The sequence below is a fragment of the Streptopelia decaocto genome (assembly GCF_964273445.1).
Source record: "Streptopelia decaocto genome assembly, chromosome: 7".
NCBI lineage: Eukaryota > Metazoa > Chordata > Aves > Columbiformes > Columbidae > Streptopelia > Streptopelia decaocto.
This window is the reverse complement of record NC_138661.1, coordinates 17,726,718-17,750,069: the sequence shown is the minus strand read 5'-3', so window position 1 is coordinate 17,750,069 and position 23,352 is coordinate 17,726,718. Positions and strand designations below refer to the sequence as shown.

Sequence of the window (23,352 nt, the reverse complement as noted above, 5' to 3'; positions counted from 1 at the left end):
ATGGGCTCTTTTGAGCTAGAATCTTACATTTTTTTCCTTAAAAGGAATGCTGTGCCATTGAGATGTAAAGACTTGAAAATTAAATTTGTGGGCCTCATTTAAATACAGGATGTTATTAGTCATAAATAAATAAACTTATTACAGAATTGTTTGATTAACCAGTGAAAATATATACACATATTCTGGAAAATCTGATTAAGTTTAGTCTATGGTTGATATCTAACTAGGCAGGCACAGACCTCTGTATGAATAACATTAATGTAAGATCATAACTGTTGTGCCAGTTCACCTACATCCATTTTGGGTCGATTGAAATTAAACTGGTACAGCTTCTGAAACTTTGCTGCTTTCATCAAAATTGTTATAAGAAGCTGAGTCAACTAACTACAAGCAACAGCAAATCCAGCTATAAACCATGTGTGCCTTATATCTATAAATTAAGTGAACTGACAAAACAGCTTTCATAACAGTATTTTCAATGACAGTGAACTTGGATCTAACAATCAAAAAGTGGCTGAGTGTGCATTAAAGGGACAGCATTCAGCTGTCACCATTAGAAGAATGGTTTGAGACACCTTTTCTCCTTCTTGCATGTATCCTGCAGTACATAAAGTTCCTTGCTAATTTATATCGTGGATCAGCCTTCAAATGATGCATCATCATCCTTTTCTGGAAAACTGCCTTAGTCTCAAATAAGCCAAGAGTGGAATTTGGAAGCCAAAATCTCACATGCATTTATAGTGAGGCAGTCACTAAGCAGTAAAGCAAAACATTCTGCACTTAAAAGGCAAGGCATCTGAGGTGATTTCTAGCTGGCCTTTTAAGACATTCAAATTGAAATAATACCTGCTGGAACACTCAATTTTAAAGCCAGTTGTACCCTAGGACTGGTGCTAGGAACGTACACGTATCCCCTTGTCTTGTGGTTTTTACTTCGGGACTGTTGTCTAACAAAACAGACATATTGATAAGCTCTAGACACAATGAATCATCAATGACAAATGCTTTATGTGACAGCTAGTAAGTGTGTGCAACCAATTGATTCTACTACACCACAAATTATCTTCCACCTTTCACAATTCTGTTCAGGTCAGTCAGTGTGTATGCACCCCAGTGTCTTCTCAACATGCACTTGGAAGAAAATAATCTACAAAGACTTTTGCTTATAGTCATTCTCCATTCCATACCTCCTCTGCAACACCTCTTAGGGAGATCACCTCACATGATTAACTCACTGGCAGCCCCCATCCTCCAGAAGAGTTTTATTTTCCAACCACTAGAGCAATCCTCTGGACAAACCCTTTACCTGGCAGGTTTTATTAGGAGGAGGTGGACTACACTTTCAGGTGATGATGCGGTGTTTGATGCACAGCTTTGGTCTTCTTGCAAGGTAAACGCTGATGCAATGAATGGGTACTTATTGGTTCTTGAGCTGGGCAGGTCCTCTCCATCCCTAGATGGTTTTCCTCAGTAGTGAATGCAAAGAGAAGTCCCGCTTTCCTCCCAGGAGTCAGTAATTAGGACATAAGTAGGATACAGGTTTGTGGTTTGGTGGTGGGTTTTTTGTGTGTTGTTTTTTTTGTTGTTGTTGTTGCTGTTTTTGTTTGGTTGGTTTTGTTTGTTTAAGAAGCCAGAACAGTACAACATAAGTTTCTCTGCCTCATCATCATATTGCAGCCCTTTATTACCCGTTTCCCTCTCTACCCTGCTATGCTTGACAAGACTGGAGCACCTACAGAGATGGACAACCCAATGCACAACCGCCATCCTCTCAGAAATGGAGTGTGCATTGAGTCAGCTGAGACTAGTAACAAGCAAAGCCACATCTTGTGTGGTGGGACAAATAAAGGACTTTCTGCTTTCTACAACTGAAATACCATGTTTCCTCAAGAACACTGTTGTGCTCTGGACAAACTGAGGAATCTGGGCAACAGGCAACTTAAATACTCCAATTTTCATAGAATGGTTTGGGTTGGAAGGGACCCTAAAGATCATCTGGTTCCAACCCCCTGCCATGGGCACGGACATCTTCAACTAAACCAGGTTGCTCAAAGCCCCGTCCAGCCCCGCCTTGAACACTTCCAGGGATGGAGCATCCATAACCCACCTGGGGAGCCTGTTCTGGTGCCTCATGATCCTTATGGTGAAGAATTCTTCCTTACATGTAAGCTAAATCTACCCTCTTTCAGTTTAAAGCTGTTACCCTTGTCCTAGCACTACAAGCCCTTGTAAAAAGTCCCTCTTCAGCTTTCTTGTAGGCCTCTTTTAGGAGCCTTCTCTTCTCCAGGCTGGACAACCCCAACTCTCTCAGCCTTTCTTCATAGGAGAGGTGCTCCAGCCCTCTTATCATCATGGCCTCCTCTGGACTGGCTCCACTGTGCTTGCCTTTGGCCAACTATTAATAATTCATTAAATTCTTATGTGAACACACACACAGATGCAGAAAACCCCAATGCCCAGAAAGGGGCCGAGGATGAAGCGGTGCCTCAGAGCACATTCTCGAGCGCTCCAGTACCTGTGTGCATCTTGCACAGAGAGCCCTTACAAAGCTCCTCAGTGTGTTCGCAGTCAACTCCCCTACATGCAGTGCTACATGGGACATAGCTCCTTAGATGGCATTTTCTCAGAGAAACAGTAAGATTTGAACTTCAGTTTGAGATGCTGGAAAACACGGGTATAAACAATTGAAAAAAAATCCATTCATAACTTTTATTATAAACACATAGATGAAATATTAACATAGGAAAAAGGTGGCATTACTAACTAGGCTTTTAAAAGGCTAGGTGTCCTAAAACAGCCCCAAAAGCTCATTTTACACACTATCCACTGTGTTGGAAGGTTCTGTAGAACCACTTTCATGGTAATCAAATCCTCCAAAACCCTGAGGATATTCCCTGTCCTCTATATCAAATGCAGCAGCATTCTGCATAAGGAAAACAGTTAGTTTGCACTTCTGCTTACTTCAATTCAGCTACAATGAATAAAAAAATCCACATATTCAAGTAAAGATACACAAAGCCTATCAGCTCAATCCAGTTCTTTTTTTCATTTTACCCAACAAGCCAGGCTCATCCCATGTGCTGGAACTGGCTGGAAGTTAACGCTGTCCGTCAAGGTCCTTGGGGCCAACTGGGAGCTTTGCAAAGGGTGCCAGTAAGAGCTAGAACTGATGTTCATTCTCTGAGTAACATGCAAAAACTTTCAGTTCTTTTATAAAACCTGGTCAAAAAGCAGAATGCACATAAGAGCCTAGGAAAATCCTTTTGTTTGCCCATTTTCAAAATATTACATTTCGACAACAAAAAATCTGGATGTTTGAAGTTTTAAAAGCTTTGATTAACAGCTGATTAAAAAAGAATATCTAAGAGATTCCATTTTTTCTTGACCTTTAGTCAAAGTCAAAAAAGTTAAAATAAAGATACTCTGAGCTCTATGCATAAATACAATGTGCTTTTCTGTTAATGTTTTCTCTGCTCCCCACTGTTCCTATACCTTTCAGCAGTGAGTGCTCTCACTGCCACTCTAGTTCATGTCAGATGTTTGAATGGGATCCAAGTTATAAAAAAGAGAAAATTATTCAGCATCTGTGCAAACACATACATTTGTACAGTCCAGACAGCCAACAGTAAATGTGTAAGCAGTGGATTTAATTGAATATATATTTTTAACTCCAGTAGTTAAATTTGTGCAAGGAGGTCTCTGCTTTTAGATGTATATATTATCAATTATATACACGGTATTTTCCCACCTTAAAAATAACTATGAATGAACCCCTGAAAATATGGGGACTAATAGTAAAAATAATCTTAGAATTTTGTAGGAAAAATATTACTTGCAATAAAAATATGGTAATTTCTTCTTGCTAGAAACAAGTAACAAAAATATACTCCCACACATAATTTTTCAGCATCCTAGACATGTAACAAATGCTTCTGCAGTAGTAGCCCATCTTTGTTTAAAAACAAAGTTTGAGTCCCGTACTATGCTGCATCTTAATTAGCATCAAAAAGCACTTATGTCAGTAAATATTTGCTTACTCCTTTGTAAATGTTAGTTTAGCTTTTAGCAATGTAAGCAAATGCTAAAGCATTGTTGATTAGATAGGAAGTAGTTTACGTCTAAGAATTCTATATAAGTAATTTATCTAAAAATATTTGCCCTGATCCTAAGCAGGGCCGCTGCCTCTGTATTATTCCATTGATTCCAATCAGAATTCACTCAAACAGAGCAAGTCTGGAGGGTCCCACTTGCAAAGTTCACAGTTATTCAGAAAAACTCTTTTCTTTCCATCTCTCTGATTAAAGAGAAGGATGGGGGAAAACCAGGTTACAGGCAGGTCAGGGTACTGAACAAGCCTGCATCAGACATGGAGGTAAGAAAAGCCACTGGGTACTGCCTCACCGCATGGTTCCCTTCATGCCTCCTCCTACAGCCACAGCCTTCCCACATGTTACTCTGATCAAATGGTGTCAACAGGGGTGCAACCCCCGAGGCTCAGAAATACCTGGGATCCAGCCACTGGCCGGACTGGTTCCCATGGACTTTGGAGTCTGGCCAAGACAAGATCGCAGATGAGGATAATGTCAGCGACTAGTGAATGAGATGCTGATTATTCAAGCTGCTTCTCTCCAAGAGTGGATTTCTGTGCTTTTATGGTGCCTAAAAGGGTCAAAAATGTATTTTTCAAGGTCGATTTTTTTTAAAGCAAATGAGTACTTTCCCCAGTTCCTAAGTCATCTTCTTAATAGTATTTACCCAGCATTTCGCTTGGTGAAACTGCATTTTCCCAGTTACTATGAAGGTGTGATGCAGTGGAGACCTTCTGAAGAACTTGTGTAGACAATATTTTTTTCATTTATACTATTTTAAACAGCGTAGGAATATCTTTCTAGAAAAATCAGTTCTGAGTTTCATCTCCAGTCTTCAAGATGGACCAATGCTGTACCATTTAACAACAACTTTTTCAGGGTTGGCAATAGTATCTTTCCACTGCTCTACTGCTTCACTGTTACTGCTATCAGGACTTATACAGATCTGCAGGAAGAAACAAAAAGAAAAATAAAATTGAGTTATTGATATAACACAGAGTCCCAGCCTTTATTAGGTCCAAATAAACACTATGGAAGTGTAGAATGAGATACAATGTGTAGACTGCGACCAAAGCATAATAGCAACAAATACAGTTCTGTTAAGACTAACATATTTTGGCTTTCAGCTGGGAACACGTGGAGTCTGGGTTTAAATTTAGCTTCTAAATAAATAGTTTAGAGAACTCACTACATACTAATGTTTCTCTACTTAATGTTTTAAGTCGAGCATTCCTTGCTCTGTTAAAACGCACGTGCTGGGGTCAGGGGCGCATCAGGGCCAGCGATGGGTCTTTGCAGTCAAACCCCAGTTGGCTCCAAGCCACCTGGCATCCGCAGCTCACTGTCCAGCCTTTCCGTGGGCGTTTAAAGTCGCACACTCCGACAGACAGGGCCAAACCTGCATTCCAGAGAGGTTATACCATGCCCATACCACACATGGTCATGGAGAAAGAGTCCGTTTCTTCTCAGTGTTCAGTTACTGGATAGTGGCCATTAAATGAGGAAATGAGGTACAAGTAGGAAGTTTCCCTCCTGAACATTAGCAGCAGCCTCCATTGCCTAAATAATTCTGCTTATGTAAGTACGTATCATTATTTACAGGACTCTATTTCCTCAAGTCTTCCAAGAATGAATCCTTCCAATGCTTCTCAGAAACCTTCACCATGAAGTGGATTCAGCTGACACTGCTGAGGCCCGAGTCCTCCACAAGTGAGAATAATGTCTCCCTGAATACCACAGACAGCTGATGTTCCATCCACTGAGACTCAACATACATCTTACTCATGATTAAAGACATGTCTGTAAAAGCAGCCTAATCTAAGTATTGTCTGCTTAGAAAGGCATCCAATTAAACATCATTCTCTGAAGAACAAAGTTAATAGATCCAGCTATATTCATCTTTTTCCAACTACCCAGCCAATTGCTCAAAGTACGTTTTTCCTTTATGTCTTCATGTGTTATGTGGCAATGTCTGCCTGCATAAGCTGAAATAACCTTTTCCAAATAACCTCTGATGAGCAGAAGTAGCTCATTTCCTCTCCCTAAAAATAATATCCATGATTAAATGTAACTCGTCAGATTGAGATCACCTCACATATTGCTAAGTGACTGCAAAATCATACCCAGTTATTTTTGCCCCAAGGTAGCACATCTAAAAAGAACAATTTTTTTCTTTTCCTATTCCAAATCCAATGCCACCAACAGGTATCACAGAAAAATGGAACACATGTGACATGAGGCTCCATAAAAAGAAGGAACTTCAACTAACTCTTGCTGGCACATCATTTCTATGGCACATCTGCATCTTCTTTAGCTGCAAATTTTCAGCAGGCGCAAGAAACATCACCAGAATGGGACAGTACCATCCTCTGTACCTACGGACAGCAAAACCCTTCATCTGACAAGGGACATTACAGTTGAGGTCTCAAAATAAATTCTACATTGTTAATTTATGCATATATTAAAATCGTGCTACTAAATCTAGCCGGGTCAGGGAAAGCAAGGAGCATTAAGAACAGCTATGGCTCACTATACCAACAAGAAAAGGAGAGAAGGAAGGGACAGGATGACGGTCAGTTAGAACAACAAGGGGAAGAGGAGAGAGAATAAGAAGAGACGAGACTACCAAGTTTGATGCTGGTTAAATAAATATGATCACACAAATGCTCTCAAAGAGATACTACTGAATTTCTAGCTGAAAAAAAAAATTACATTTGTTCAGCTATGTTATCACTTGATCATACACATTTAGAGCATTGATTTCAGCACTGTTATACCCAGGAAGGCAGTCTGATATTGTAACTGTTGACACTTCCTTTTACACACACCAGTGTGTAAGTGTATTGGTATGCTAAGCCAACACATCCCCTTTCTGTGCAGTACATTGTACGCTGCAGAGCTCCTGTGAGTGCTGTTTTTTTCTTTAGAAAGCCTAGAGGCCAGGAGGAAACTGTATGTCTGTCTATAGGAAGGAATCTTTCACATAGTAATACTCCACACAAGAATTACTTAAGGTTTACTTTTTAAAAGAAAAATCATATGTCAACTCCCATTCTGATGTTAGTGCATGTTTAAGAGCCCCAAACTGTTCTTTCTTGAGTTACAGCCAGAAGAGTTTATTAGAATTTACTATTTTGCTACATGCCACCTTATTTAAAATATTTTAAAACTCATACCAAGAAACCTGTGGAACTGGATTTTAAGTAAAGGATATCATGCTAGTTAGCAGAAACCAACCTGTCCTAGGAAGTGTTTTCTTCTCACTGAGCTTCTGCTGTAGAGTTTGATGAGAAAGCTAATTCCATGTTCAGCTTGGCTAATGGGAAAAATCATCATTTCTCCCCACTTCACTTGCCCATTAGTGGATTTCAGAAGTCGAGTCTTCTTCTTACAGATCAGCCCTTCTGTACTAAACATTCCAACTTTCACAAAGAAACCTAGCACAAAAGGGAGGGAAAAAGGCAGAGCACACCAAGGGTTACTCACAAACACACCCCAAGAGGAACTGACAAGATCCACATGTGTGGTTCAGATTGCAACAATTTCCCAAAAGTCTGGCCAAAAGAACTGTACAATAGCTATCCTGACTAGTCACACAGAGTACATTCAATAATATTGAATTGATTAACACAGTATCCAAACAGCAAGTGCAAGCTAATACCCTTGTATGTCAGGATTAATATTGGGATAAAAATCTTCCAAAATACATAAACACGTAGCTTCAAACCAAACAAAATGTAATCAAGCAAGACATCTGTGGAAACAAGCCTTGGCAATGAAAAGCTACTGCACAATATGTTAGTCTGAGGTTTGTAAGGAATGTTATGAATTGCCAACCCATTTAAGCAGCAATTTACCTGTTACAAATGCTTTTAGACAGGAGGCATGAAACAGCTGACGTAACTTACTTGAACACAGCGGTGTAGATGAAACGGGAAGGTTTTGTGCTTCAAGAATCTGTAACTGAATCCTCCTGTTTATTGCTTGAAAACAAGTTCCTATTTGAAGTTCTGCGCACCACACCTACAAGCAGAAGAATGTTGCTATAACATCTGGATTAAGTTGCTTATAAACTCAGGAAACACAGGAATTCTGTCATATATTGGGCTCCCACATTTCTATCTGGGATTTCCTGAACAGAAATACAAGCATGTGTTGTATACACAACCTGCAGATACACAGTAAGTCAGTGCATCTTGCACTTGTTATAGCTGCAGTACATGTGCTCCACTGATGGCTTAAGTGCGGTGCAGACGGCCCTCATGGGCCGCAGACAGAGATACAGACACATAAACAAGTCCTCACTTTTCACCTGGGAGAGATTCTGTAATGGTAGGAGCAGACACATACAGGGAAAAGCAGACATGCAGCTGTAGCTCTACTAAACCTGGGTGTGGAAATGAGAGACCAGGTATGCTCCACTAACACAAAAACCTTTGGAGTTCTCCTCCCACACTTTTGAATTTTGCAATATGGAGATACAAGTGATGCTTTCCATAGACACAGGCCCTGTCACTTAATGTCATGAATGTTCAGGGTAATTGCAAGCTGCGGAGTTCCCTGTGTTATGGAAGTACTTGTGTTTTACATGCCCACACACATATACCCACCGCTCTGCCACTGAGATCTGCAGTCTGAATTATTTTTCAGAGTTTTTGCTAGTTACAGAGTTGTGTTGATGCGTTTTCATGACTCTCCTGTCAGATGCTGATGTACACTGAACACTCTAAGAATAGTGGGAGAAGGCCAGTGGAGACCAAGCTTTCCTAACAGCCTCCGTTTAAAAACACTTTGCTAGTCCTGGTTCCCTTCAAATTTTAACACTCCAGTGAAGCAAAATACACCAAGCATAAGAGCAACAGGTCAGCTAAAGAGAAATCAGGTTCCAGTTCATTGAAGTGACCCAAATTCTCTTTGTAGCTCAGCTGCAAAACTTCTTTGTCACCCTGAGAGGAAGCCAGTTCCTCACCTGGGAGCTCTGGCTCTCCCTTGGCAAGTGAGGGTAGTTTGCTGCCTCAGGGGGCAGTACAGGGATCACTTCCAGCAGTGTCTGGAGGGCTCTCAGATCTAACAGTGAGGAAAGCCAACACAGAAACTATGCGATGATTCAGGAATTTACATTGGGATGAAGCAGATTCTAAACCAGCTTCCTCTTTCACTTAAATCTTGCTGCTTTTGAAACAATATGGTTACTCTTGTTAGAACTCAAAAATGTCAAGTGTAACTTGTTAGAAATCAAGACTATCACTCATGTTACTCAGACACACTTAGATAATTTTTTTTAATTGCTAATTCAAGTTTAATGTGTCAAAAATACAAATGTCTAGACACAATATGTAAAAGAAACAAAGTGAGGGTAGGAGGAAAGGAAATCCCACTGTGAAAACCACCTGCTTCTTATTACGTTAATGGAAATGAACTGACTGAATTATTACCTCACAGCATGCAATCTGAACATTAAATATATAGCTCTCTCTGCAGTTTCAAGCCACTGAAGATTTTAGCACTTTTCTTCCATAACAAAAGCACATTCCATTTGCTCTGAGCTCTTGCTGTGAGTCCTAAGGATCTTCCGATGCTTTTTTGGTCGGAAAAGACAATTACCCGGTGTCCTTTGCTGAGTGCTTCCCCAGAATGCCCCTCCCTTGAGCTCTGTGTCATGGTGTGGAAGAGCTTGCTCTAGCACTTTTCCCAGAAACGGCTCCAGTTTATGACCAGAGCAGCTATATGCAGAGTTCAAAAGTCTGCATTTTTTCCCCATCAAAATGTCTCTCCCTGAGAAAGTGGAAAAAAAAAAAACCAAAAAACAAAAACCAAACCAACTCTGTTGTTAACATTGAATTAGTACAAATTATTTTACTTTGATTTCCAGAAAGTCTTTCTAGGTGATATAACAACACACTTTCACAGTATTGGCACTTACAGGTGCTTTGGAAGGAGGAGAGATATCCAGCCAATGACTTGACTCCTCTGAGCTGAGCTCCCGCAGTGCCAAAGAACACTCGCCAATGGTTTTTTTCCTGGGAGTCTGTGTCTGGATTTTAAATACCAATCTGACAGCCTGCAGGCTTTGCAGTTTAATAGCAAATACAAAAGTTTCCATAAATTCCATGTCCTAGAAAGAAAAACAGAGGGGTAACATCACCATTGTAAGAGAGCTGCACCGAGCCCGAAATCTAGAAACCAAGGCTTCCTGGTCCCATAGCTGCTGCTCCCTGATACCATTATAGGTTGCCATGGCAAAGTGTGGTTCTACAGCCATAAGCCCCACAGACTCACCACCTCATTGTCACACCCTGGCAGGAACAAAGCTCTGGATTATTTTCACTACCTTAACGAGTTGAGGCCATCTCTTCTGGAGCTTTACAAAAGCAGACACACATTGTCGTAGCAAATTCTCCTGTGGCCTTTTGCTTCACTCTCTCCTGCTGATCTTACTTGCTTTCACCTTTGCCTCACATTATGGAAGGTTTATGTTGCTTTGCCTTCCATCCCCTTAATATTTCTTTCCAGCCACTATCAGGAGTCTTGTCTCATGTGAATAATTCTTACTACTTTCTGCAGAGAGGTAGCATGAACTTTGTCTCCAGTCCTAGTGAGAGGCAGTAACATCATCTACCTCCCTGGGGTGAGTGTGCACTTGAGGTATGCCCAGGCTTCCTCCAGTCCCCCCAGCACTGTGTTGCCAAGGCCAGCAGCTCATGGTTCAGTTCCCCATGAGCATTATCTGTCCTGTAGGCTTGGGAGAAAAGGAAGGTAACAGTACAATGCCAGAGAGGATACAGGGGGAGGGAGTGGAACAAGGCTTTTCATAGGATTTTGAAAAGTTGGAAAAAAATAAAAGGATACAGTAACCCCAAACTAGGCAACTACCACAGCAAATATGGCATAGGAGTACATGTTTGGTCAATTTTAAAAATCCATTTACATTTCACTTTATTTTTTGATGAAAAAGATTTCTCAGTGTTTCCCTGCCTCTACTTACATTGCACCCTTCCTTGGCAGAAGATTTGAACTGCACTGGCTTGGGCAGTGTGAGAATCCCCTTGACACAGATACGAGGATTTTCCCCACAGCTAGAAGGCCAGCTCAGGTCCTTGCACTGCAACATGGCAAACACAATCAGTTTAGAAAACTTCAGACAACTTAGAAACAAGAGTCTTCTACACTGTTCTAGAATGATGCATAATTCCTGTAATATTGAATATAAATCAGAGCCAGTGTAATGATTGTGTCACCTCCGATCATTTAATAATTAATTTTCACAACCACAGGTTAAAAAGTTATTCTGTAGATTTTAATGATTTCACTATGTGGCAATTTGACAACAGATAAATAATGAAATCCCTTCTATAGTATTTAACACTCAACATAGTATGAGGTTTCTGACTACTCAGAGTTCCATTGCCTAAAAATTATTTACGGTTCCTGAAAGTGTATAGAACAGTCAGTATAACAGTATCACATCAGGTAACAAAAAAGCCACAAGGAGCTAAAGGTCTTTCCAGTGCCATTATGGTTCTGCCCTGAAGGAACTGCTAGATTTGAAGTCAGTTAAATGCTGCCTCCGAAGTTGCTCCAATTTGCTGCCTCCAAGCTTCCACAGGAAAATTTCCAGGCCAGGACCAACCTATGACCAGTTCAGCTTTCTTATCTATAGTTCCTCACTCCACAATCAGAACATATGTATGGTACCATAAGGAGTTATATACTACTTTTTACTATGGACTGTAGCAGAACAGAGATTGCATCAGAAAAAAAAATACAGGCAAGGAACATACTTCGAATGAAGCCCAGTATTACATTTGACTGAACTTTGTTTATACTAGAAAGTAAATTTCTTTTCCTCCTAAAAGTATTCCTTAAAGTAACAGAGATCCAAATTTAGTGAGAATTAACACTCAGTAAAATAGCCATTTAAGTAAATTATAATAAAATTATTTATATTTACTTACATGTAAAACTGTGATCCAAATCTGTTCTACGGAAGAAACATAACACAGCTTCACATTTAGTCTTCCAAACTCCCGTTCATCCCCTGATAATGTAATAGTATCTATGGAAGAAAGCCAATTAGTGTTTTTAGAAGTAATGCAGTATCTTAAAAGTTCATTCCAAGAATAAGGGAGCTCATTAATAAGTGGATTGCCTATATTTGAAAACTTGCCTCAAAATAAGTTTGAAATATCTGAACACCGACATTTTAAGGACAAAATATCTGTGAAGCCCTGTAGCCTGACCTTCCACATAGCTAAAAGCCTACACGTTTACCTCAGTTACCTCTACTGAACTTAATAACTTGTGTTGTACTCAAACAACTTTTAGAAAGAAGAAAAGTATGTGCCTGAGACCCCCAGAACACATTTATAGTCTATCACTTCTCTTAATCACCTTCACTGTTAAATTTCTAAACTGGCCTGCTTTTCATCTTCCTCAGACTTCAATTCCAGCTTTGTAAACATTTTACTATTATGCTTTTCTCCAAGTCAGAAGAGCCATTTAATATCCAGCATTTCTCTGTCATGACTGAAACTTGGTCATCACTCTCCCGTCTTCTTTTTGAGGAGACGAGGTGAAATTCTGACTTCCAGCATGGTGACTTCCATGGGGACTTGATTAATTTCTGAGAGCTTATTTTGCAGAATCTCTACTTCAGCATTCATTAATAAATAAGGATACTAGGTTTGCATGCAATATTCTTGCCTAATTCTCAGTGTAATATGGGTATTGGACTCCAGCCACTTACCACTGTAAAATACTGAAAAAGGACTAGAGCTGTGAACAAGGTGCTGCATTCTATCCTAACAGAACACCTGCTATTTCTTAGTTCACTGGAGTAGTAAATGCAGGGATGCATTTTTCAAAAGCACAAGAACTTCTTAAAGGCTCATTTGCTCAATCTCCTAATAGGAGGAAGGTGCAACTCCAAAACTCTTAATTTCAAACTGCAAAGTAATCTCCAAACTGACTTTCTGATCAGATTCATCTCAAAAAACCCCAACTCATCAACAGCAGAGACAGCTTAATGTTTCAAGTGCAAAGGGAAGTATTTCATTACAAGGTAAACAAACAGAACTTTACCCAGACTCCTGTTACTGCCTTGTGAATCCTTCCTGGAAGAGGTACTGCTAGGTACACTGGAAAGTGAGTCATATCTCTGGGGGCAAAAAAAGAGTCACTTCATTCAGAGCAACAGATGCGAAAAGTCAGAGAGATTCTACCATCAGGCAAGACATGATGAAAACAAAACAACATGCAATTTCAAATAATTGTCTCATTCCCTACTAATCTCTTCATCCAGCAGCATGGAATTACTGTTTGACGCAAAGAGCTAATACACGACACATATGGACAGCACAGATTTTTTGCTCCCTAATGTATGTGCAACTTCATCTCCATGTAAAAGATAATTATTAGGAAAAAAAGGGAGGGGAGATTGGGGGGCGCAAAAAAGCACTGTTTTTTGCATCAATGGAAACTTCTAGTGTTCTACTTTTCAACCGACGGGAGAAATCACAAGATGACAAACCACAGTCTCTTGTCTGTCTTGTCCTGCCTAACAGCCTACTCAGGTTTCTCAACAGCCCTGTTGCGCCAGAACAGCAATAGTCAGAGGAGACACCAGGAAAGAGCCTCTTGAAGCTGGTCAAGATGTTGAACTTCTAGTCCCTCTAGTCCTTCAAGTGCATAGTACAATGCCCTTCAGTGTTTACTGTGAAAAACAATGCAACAGGAACAGATACACCATGTAAGCTGAGTTTTCAGTACAGCTGAAGTTACTAGGGGAACGCACCTTCATGAATCGATGAGGTGGGCTTCTGAGGTCAAACATTGAACGACTCATATCAAATGATCCAGGCAAAGCACTAGGTCTTAAATCACTAACTAAAAAGACAGAGAACAACACGAACAATGTAAGCATCATTCCTAGAAAAAAAAAATTAAGAATTTTTTTTTTTAAATTTTAAGTAGACCTACAGTAGAATTGAAAACCAGCTAAATAACATCTATGGAAGGACATTTCACTTCATAGCTTCCAAATAAACACATTCTCTAGTTCTAAGCCCACACAGATGAAAACCATCATAGCAGTTGCTGCGACAAAACAAGTGTAGAGTTTTGCTTAGTCCATAGATGCACATAAAGAGGATCATTTTGAAACAGCTGTCAAAAAACTCTTGAGGAAGAAGGTATTTTAGAACTGTACTCTAGACACAGTTAAGTGACCTTTCTTGTGTTCAAGCTTACTAAGACAAAACTAGTGAAGCATTTACTTAGCTTGAACAAAAATGGAAAAAGAGAGGATTTACTGAAGGGAAGATGTTCAAGACAGTTTCATTAAGCCTATTTGGCTCCCACCCCCAGTGTTCACAAAACCTAGCAAAACCATATGCATTAAAGACTGCTGACATTTTATATGTGTTTTGTTGTCTTAACACAAAATATATGAAGTAGTCTTTTCATGTAGACTCTATAGTGATTCAAAATTACTTTTAAAACAGGACATAGACTGAGACATTTCCCCCAGCTATAAAATAAGCACAATATACCATTCTAAATAAAACACTTTTAAAAATGCAGGCTGTTGCCAGCTTCCGATTTGATAGAGAAGTGTACACTTTTCTTCGAGTCTATATGATTCCTGAATGCGTTTGCTTTAGCAGTCACTTACAGCAGGCAACACTTAGTCATCTCTTTTACTCTAACAGCATTCATTACAGGATAAATATACCAACGAACAGCACAGAAAAGTTTTATCTAGGTAGACAAACACCTCCTATCTAAACTTGTACTATCTCACAGCCCTCCCCTGTTCTTAAACACACCTATGCAATGAGAAGTGGGGACATTTCTGCACCTTCAAAAGCAAACTACAAAAAAGCTGGCATATAGCATCACTGCCCATTTTGCACCCATCTGCTCCTGAATGCTTTTTAGTGCCTGTTCCTCCCTCCATATATACACTGCTCAGACATTCCTCCACTCAAAATACTGCCTGACTTCCTTTTTCCATCTCCCTCAAACACTCCTATTACTGGTAGCTGGAATCTCCAGTACTGCATCCTGTTTCGGATCGGAGGCAGCTACACCAGCTTGCTTTTCCACTTTGTGTACCTTCATGTGATGCATGCAAGCCTTGTGAAGCCCCAAAAGACAGAAAGTAACAGCGCAGCTGGAAATCAAGCAGAGCTGGTTCACAGATCAGTTCACCAACCGAGAAGTGTCTGCAGCATACAGACCAGTTTGAGAGCTGCTATAATCACACACACCTTCTGTGTGCTTCTCTTGGCTTTTTTCTCTTACGTATAAACCTTGGGAAAGCGAGGAAGATAGTGAAGTAAGGGTGTGGTCCTTCTCACCTGATCCATATAATTTCCTATTATCTGATTTTGCTTGGCAGCGCCTAATCAGATCTGGCGAAACCCGATGCTCCAAATAGAACGGGTTGTACACGTCATAGCAGGGCCATCGGTACACGCCGTGCAGTTCTGCTTTCCGGTCACCGAATGAGGCTCTGGCAGATTCTGTAGAGCACAAGTAAACATCAAATGCAAGAGTTCCAGACATAACACATGCCGCCTGGCTTCATAAAGCAGGCAGAGTGCCTTCAGGGCAAAGGACAAAATACTTCAATATTATCTGCTTCAGGAAAAAAAATATATATATTAAAAAAAAAGAAAAAACACATACACATTATGTCAGATTTCCACAGTGTGCTAGCAAACACTGGAATTAAATTGGCAATAAAAAGCTATGCATACTCTGTCTTGGAGTTCCACGATATATGCTTAACTAGTTAAAATACAGAAGGCTTCAAAGACAGGCAGCAAGGCAGAAATAAACAGGAAAAGTAGGGCCATGTGTACAGAAAACCTCTGACTTGTTTGGCTACCTACCCCCACGACATTCCCACTCTGCTAAAGGACCCCCAGACTTTCAGGAGGGTCTTGTATGGAAACATAATATAACTTGGGACTGCAGTATCCTTGTCATCCAGTTTCCATAGGAAGTCTGTCAGTGGTAAAATCACTGGTCCAAAATGACTTGAATTGTTGGCTGAGGCACAAGTAGACAGATCTGTGAATGTTTAAATCCCAGCCCTTTACTCAGCCCATTACAGCACAGCTGCCCTATTTTTCTTTCCTTTATTTATAATCATTTCAGAAAAAAAAAAAAAAAAAGCATGTCTTGGTCAGCAGAGCAGTAAAGAACACTGCTGTAGTGCTTTGTTCTGTCTGTCTGGACCAAAAATAAGCCATATATAACAGTACAGTAGAGAATGGGGATGGGGTGACTTGAAGTCTGCCAAGCTCCGACATTTGCTTCCTTCACTTCACCTCCCTGGATTTCAACCTGCCTGTTAAAATGTTTTTTATCCCACTATAAAGTGCCTTCACTTCTTAAGTGTGTTGCGCCGTAAGAGGCAAACTATTATCACTGTAAAATCCATTCCACCAGGTGTAGCAGAGTAAGTAAAAAAGAATAACTAAAACAGTGAGGTGGAACATGAGAGGCGATAAAGGAAGAATTCAAGTATAATGGGCTTGAGCATGACGTAAATCAGGGTGAACGCTAGAAATGAGGCCATAAAGAATTGCTACACAGCAGATGATGGAAAAGCCAGCGTTCCAGACCAGGAGCACGCTCCTTCCTGCTAGCTTACTTCTGTGAGAGCATGAGACATGCTGCAGTGAGTACTGAAGAGAAAGGCTGCCAGAACTTAATTGCTTTCAAAAGGGATGCCAAGAGCGAACAGTGAGCATGTCCTGTTTCACTGAAGGAAAATGGTCAGACATGCACAGAAAATGGAGTGGAACTGAATGCAGAACTTGGACTTCTACAGGTATTTAACAACGGTCTAAGAAGCAAATACTCTAAATACACTTTTTGATTATGCTGGTGCTTTGGCTAATATGAAGAAGGAATGACAGCACATTTCCCTGTATTTAGTAAATCTTCTTAAAAAGTAAACTTTGCATTTCTAAACACAACTTTAATAAGGCTTAAAAAGCTGTACTTTAAAAAAATAAGTATTTATATTTGTAAAGAGAAATGGAAGTCGCCTACTTAACATAAGAGCCACTTTTCAAATATTTGTTCAAGAATTTAAAATATTTGCTCAAGAGAGACAATTATGAAGACTCAGGTCATCCTGCCAGAAGATCTACTGGCTTTATAGCCAGTCTGTTCACCAGGTCCTTCAGAAATGATGATGAAAGAGAATTCCCAATGAAGACAAGTCACTGATTTATAAACCACTGAACTGATAAGATTGTGTAGAACAGCATTATCACACAGAATATTTATCTAAAGGCATTTAGACATCTTCCTTCTCCCTGAAGAACATTTGTGCCTCAGAGTCCTTGACGCACTTCCCTGTACAGTGTCTTGAGAATAACACAAAGCAAGGCAGAGCCTGAGCCCAGACCCAGTGAGAAATGGGATTACCACAAACACGTCTGGCATTTCCATACCTTGTTCAAGTATGGAATTACGAGAACTAGCTACTGAAGTAGCAGAGAAGCGGGGAGGCTGAGGGAGATCAGACTCAAGAGATGAGAAAGGCCTCGTGTTCTACCTCCAACTATTAGGTTGCCTGTCCATGTCTGGTGAGGCAGACATCATAAAAAAGCCCACTAAAAAGATCGGGCACAGAATGACCAATCTATACCAAAATGCTCTGCTAGGCTGATTAGCTTGGCTCTGGGGTGGGTGAGGGCGAGGAGGAAGTTTGGCAATAGGCAGGCAGGAGGAGAAAAGAAGCAACAGCAAGGATCTGGGGAGAAGAGGGAAGGGTGGGGATGAAACCACACAAACACAAAAAGGTTAAGTAGTACTGCATTAGTTATTACGCAACCTGTGGTTGACTTTTTTCAGTTAAGGTTTCTACCCTCAGAAAGGAAATATGGTCACATGAGACTAAAAGCATATTACTCACTTATCACGTCCTCAAGGCAAAGCAACTGTAGAGAAAACAACCCTTCAGGTTTGCCCCTGTGCCAAAATCTTCCTTCACCTGATTCTACACATCTCCTGGCAGGACCAAGCGCCTTGCGGTAGCATATGCCCCATAACTCATGTTACCAAGTCAGGCTCCTGTCCTTCTAGAATGCCACTGTGCCTAAATTGCATGTGCATCATTTTATCAGTCCGAGCATGGGACTAACTGGCAGAGGTTGAAGGACAAGATTGTTGTGAAGCAAAGAATCACAGAATCGTGCACGACCTTATACCATTGAGATCTGCAGCCCCTGGACTCCCAAAGAGCAGGAAAAAAAGCAGGAAATAGTAGGGGGAAAAAATTCCACCATAGAGTAGCACATGCTGCCTACTGGTGAAATTTGAAAAGGAAGATGTGTCAGTCTGTTAAAACATGTCAGTACACTAAACATGAAAGCTACTAAAGCCACTTTCTTTACTTGAGTTATCTGGATGCTGGGGATGTGTTAGGTTTTCCAATAAATTCTTAACTACAGCTTCCGTTTCCTTTAAGTGCCTTCCATTACTCTGAGTATGAGCACTGGTGAGCAATCCTCCCTTTCAGTTTTATTCATGCAACATCACAGAGATTCATAGTGGGATGAAATCCTTCCCAAAACCTCTCTGGATGTCCAGAGAGAAAATAAACAAGACCAGGCTTCTAGAAAAGTTCAGGAAACATATGTTTTCAGTAGGAATACTTGACAACTTTCAAGGAATAGCAGAAGTGAAACAACTGCTTCAGCAATGTGGTTTATATTTTACCTTGAATCCCTCCAGCATGTGAGATACTGGGAAGGTTCTTCGGTTGTACATAAGCCAACTTGAATGGAGGGACCACAAATGGTACCTCTTGACCATCCAGGGGCAGTTTACAAAGCAGATAATCCTCTGAACAGCCAACTTGACGCTTCACTGACACAGAAGACAATGGAGGCTTCTCTACAATAGTTGGCTTGCTTGCAGCTACTGCTTCAGATTCCTGCACCATGGAAACTGCTAAAAATAAAGAGTGAGAAAAACAGACAGTCCACATGTGCATTAAGTTTTGAACAATACTATGAAAAGATCCTTTTATTTAAAAGGATCTGTGCTTGATACATTACTTAATGGCTCCTAGTATTCAGTTTTACCGGCATTTGGGACTAGCGCCTGGAAAAGATATTCATCCTCATTACACCTGTACTACTGATCCAAACTCTTCATTGTCCAAGCTTCTATATTTATAGCTACCTTGCTCTTAAGTGAATTTTTACAAGAGGTACACTTGTACCATAGAAGAGTTCTTTAAACAACTAAGACACCAAAGAAAATCCTAACAGCAAATCCACAGGGAGTTTTGTTGTTTTTTTTTTTTTTTTTAAAAAAAAAAGCCTTCACTCTTTGAGTTTTAAAGATATGAGACCTTTACACAACCTTGGTAAAAATTTGGCTTTTTGGACAGCATTCCAAGCTGCAAAAGTGCAGACTTCAGACAAGTGTTATTATTTCAGTTCCAATTTCAATCCATTACACTAGCACATGTTCAATCTCCAATTGGAGGTATGAACATAATTTTACATGTTTTAAAAGAACTGAAGCTTATCAGGGGTGATAGTAATTTTATTAATGGGAAATCTCATCATTAATGAAGCCAAACCAGCAAAAAACCCTTAGTCAATGTCATGATGTCGGAACTCACGATCATTTTTCTCTTTTTCCATGCAGAAACACCATTTACAGCAGTTTTTTATACATTCTGTTGCCATTGTTTTCAGTGCTGCAATTTAGAGGAGACCACAATCAAAGATCCAGTGTAGCTATGAAACCTGAAAAACACAATAAACCAAACTGTATTAGATGAGAATAACTGAAATCAAAATGCAATAGTATCAGTTATTTAATATGTGACTGCTTATTGGACACAGTCCCAGGGTCAGTGAGAAAGTTATCTCAGCCATAAAAGGATCAGAGCCATCAGATTTATCTCACTGAGATAAATAATCTTTTATATAAAAGCACAGGGAAAGAGAAAATAACTTTAATGTGCAGCATCCAAGTACTTTCAGTGACCCACTCAGACAGGTCTCTGTCCTTCAGGAACATTAAAATTCTCCTCGTATCTGTGTGTGCCACTGGGCTTTGCAGTTTACTCAGCTTTACAGCTGTTTTGATGTGGTCTTGTCAAGTCATTTGCAAGATGTGGTTTTTATTCCATTTCCCTTGTTCATGTTTCTCCTATCCTCTTTCACTCATGTACTATTTTCACATACATCCATACCCGTTTACATTTTTCATTCAGCATACTCCATACTTTAGATCTGAAAACACTCTTTACAAATGATGCCAAAATTGCCTTCTTTGAGGAACTACTGCTTTCTCGTAATTGTATACACATGAAACTGAAGACCTGTTTCATTATATAATTGTCTGCTATGTATACAGAAATAGAGAGCGCTGACTTCCAGCAAAATAAGAGGCATGTAATCTACTGAAGAATGAGAACAAGTCTATAACAGCTGGTTAACATTAAAAGAATTTTATGACAATACTAACTGGCCTCATTCAAATGTCTTTATTCATATCCTTATGTTCTTTTGTTCAGAGGGACACAGACAGCTGCATTGCCTCCTGTCCAAAACTTTAGCTGTCTAAGTCTAGTTCTTTTACATGTACCTAAAGTACAAAAGGTTCTTCGCAGAACATACCCAAGACATGATTCCAACTCCACCGAGTTTAGAGGACACCAAACAGAACATATGAACGTAAGCTGAAATGATGGGAAAGACAAGAAGGAAGAGAAAGGGGAAAGCACAGAGAGAAGATGACAATTATGCAAAAATGGACACGTTTGCTCAGTTATTTCAATGGCAAGGAATTGCTGAAAGCTTTTCTGCTACAGCACAGAAGCTGTTCCTACCTGCAGCTTGAACAGTGCCGTCATTTTTTGTGTGTGTGTATTCAAAGACAGCTAGGCAACCACTTGAATCCTGTTAACAGAAATAACAATATATTAAAAAAAAAATCTATTAAAAGCCCCCCCCCAAACTCTGATGGATGCCAAGTGAAGATATTAACCTACAGACACTTCATCTAACTTAGAAATCACGTGCTTTCTTGTCGTAATATCAGTTATTTCCCCCGGTAGGGTGCAAATGATAGTTACCAACAGATGCGTCAATTTGCAAATACTGCCCAAAGACAGCACCACTGACCGACCCGCTCCGGGGAGCTGCTGCCTCTGCTTTATCCGCTGGCTGTGGCAAAGCCACCAAGAGCACATGGCTTCAAGAGGAAGCCTTGAACTGACTTGCTATCTTTAAAACACAAGTGTGAAATATAATGAAGGTTTACTATTACAAGTACATAACCGTTCCAGAATTATTCTTAACCATGAGCTATCACATAATACTGATAAGAAGGAAATTTTTAAAATATATTTCCATTAGTCCTAAACCTAAGTAAGCCATTATTCTATTGCACAAGGACCTAAGGGAGTATGTGGTTTAATACAATTTCTTTGAATAATTTTCACTGGTTTAACCACTAAATGACAGTAATTCTTTCCTCTAGTTTTATACTGCTTTTTGCGTTCAATAGACCAAAATGAACAAAGCACAAGTGACCCCTCAGAAGTAGCCTGAACATTGGCACACGTTACTCTGGAAAACAGAATGCTGTGGAAGAGATTACAGAGTAGTTTCTAACCAGACAGGGCAGAGGTGCAGTATCTTGCTTTAAAAGGGACACCATTACACTACACAGAATCCATCCCTCAGTACTGCCCTGATCTCAAAATGGCCCATGAGTGTGAATGCACGGCGAGATCTGCATCAAAAAGTCTTTAGAGGTGACACCACTGACTCCGGAACCTGCTCTGCATCTTTACAGAAGCACAAAAAGAGGCACAGGAATTTCTCATTAAATTCTCCACATTTCTAAGGATCATATTTTTTCACCATTGCTCCTCCCTCAGTGGGACACTCACAATAGCTAAGCCTGCTAGAATTCAAAGTTTACTTTAAGGTTCCCTTGCAGTGATTTTCCTTCGCAGCTGTTATCAGTACACAGCTGGAGTTAATATGCTTTACTCTTGTTCACTGTGTTTAAACTGGGCTGAAACAGCTGCTTCATTTGCTTTAAGCTTTGCAACAATGGTATCTAAGCCTCAGCAGCAGTTTGTGCAGGCAAAACATCTTTTATCTCAAAACATCCAGATTGAATCTATTCGCTACTGCTGGAGAAGAAACCAAAATGTTAGTAACTGCCCTGCTTTCCAGCTACATAGAGTGGAAAAATTAGCTTTTCTGCATCAGAGAAAATTCAGTTCATGGTAGCAATTTCTTTGCCCAGAACTGGTTAGCTGGAACCATTAATGTGAGCAAGTGAACAAATGCAAATTGTCTGTCACAAGAAGCTGCCTTTCCATCGTAGGGCTGAGTGCCTTACTTAGAAAGAAAGGGCTACATAGAAGTAGTGAGGATGTAACAGTAAAGATGCAATTCTACATCTTTTGTACTTCTATAATTAAAAAAGACCATGTTTTTCACAGTGAGACCAAGTAACCTGTGATGGTCACTGACCATTATATTTTTTTCCCCATTTTTCAATATACATTTTTTTTCCTATCTGAAGACAAATATAAAGCAATTCATCACTGTCTATTGTATAGAAGAGAGTACACAATTTACAGATTACTGTTTTGTAGGCAAAGCAGTTTCAGTAGACAATGCCAAAGTATATAGACACATAGCTTAGATTTTCCAATGTAGTTTTAGCTTAAATATAGTATTTTGAAAAGAAAGTTCCAAGGCTAAGAGGCTAGAACACAGTTTATATACTTTTTTAAGCTTAAAACTGTAATGGTTTCAGTGACAAAATCTGTGCTGGTGTTCTTAGACTTACACCACAGCCACATTAGAAAAAATGACAGCATTTGCTGAGGGACAGAGCATCTAGATACAGCATTCCCTCATTCTCCTTAGAGGACTTCGCTTTGTTCATGAACTCACAATATGGATGGTCTCAACTACTTTTGAAGGTTTTGATTAACGTAATTAAGCTACACAGATAAACATGTTTGTTTTTTTGTTTTAGTTCAGAAGAGCAATCCTGGCAGTAAATTAGATGGCTTGACTCCCAGTTAATTTATTTTCTCATATCTGTATTTCCCAAGTTGCCTACAGTTATTTATCCAGCTTTCACTGCATGCAAAAGTTTTGTCTTAACCATGTGGGACAGAGAGAAATTTAGCAGGTTCTGTTGCATATTTTATTAACTGAAAATGAACAAAAACCTTGTAGAG

At 39.9% G+C, this 23,352-nt stretch overlaps 1 protein-coding gene across 5 annotated transcripts in view; it reads right to left on the bottom strand.

The window, feature by feature from the left end:
• Nucleotides 1-2,695: 2,695 nt before the first annotated feature.
• TC2N (tandem C2 domains, nuclear) overlaps nt 2,696-23,352 on the bottom strand; it is a 32,971-nt gene continuing 12,314 nt past the window's right edge. For 4 of the 5 annotated variants that reach the window (XM_082057779.1, XM_082057780.1, XM_082057781.1 and 1 more), the window contains 12 exons: nt 20,968-21,037; nt 19,750-19,876; nt 18,834-19,067; nt 15,449-15,613; nt 13,882-13,973; nt 13,170-13,245; nt 12,044-12,144; nt 11,074-11,190; nt 10,012-10,203; nt 7,997-8,111; nt 7,326-7,525; nt 2,696-5,034 (listed from right to left, as the gene is read on the bottom strand). In XM_082057779.1, coding sequence (XP_081913905.1) covers nt 4,924-5,034; nt 7,326-7,525; nt 7,997-8,111; nt 10,012-10,203; nt 11,074-11,190; nt 12,044-12,144; nt 13,170-13,245; nt 13,882-13,973; nt 15,449-15,613; nt 18,834-19,067; nt 19,750-19,816 — 1,470 coding nt within the window. In that variant the 5' untranslated portion in view covers nt 19,817-19,876; nt 20,968-21,037 and the 3' untranslated portion in view covers nt 2,696-4,923. The remainder of the gene's footprint in view (nt 5,035-7,325; nt 7,526-7,996; nt 8,112-10,011; nt 10,204-11,073; nt 11,191-12,043; nt 12,145-13,169; nt 13,246-13,881; nt 13,974-15,448; nt 15,614-18,833; nt 19,068-19,749; nt 19,877-20,967; nt 21,038-23,352) is intronic. The other variant, XM_082057783.1, reaches the window with a different exon arrangement.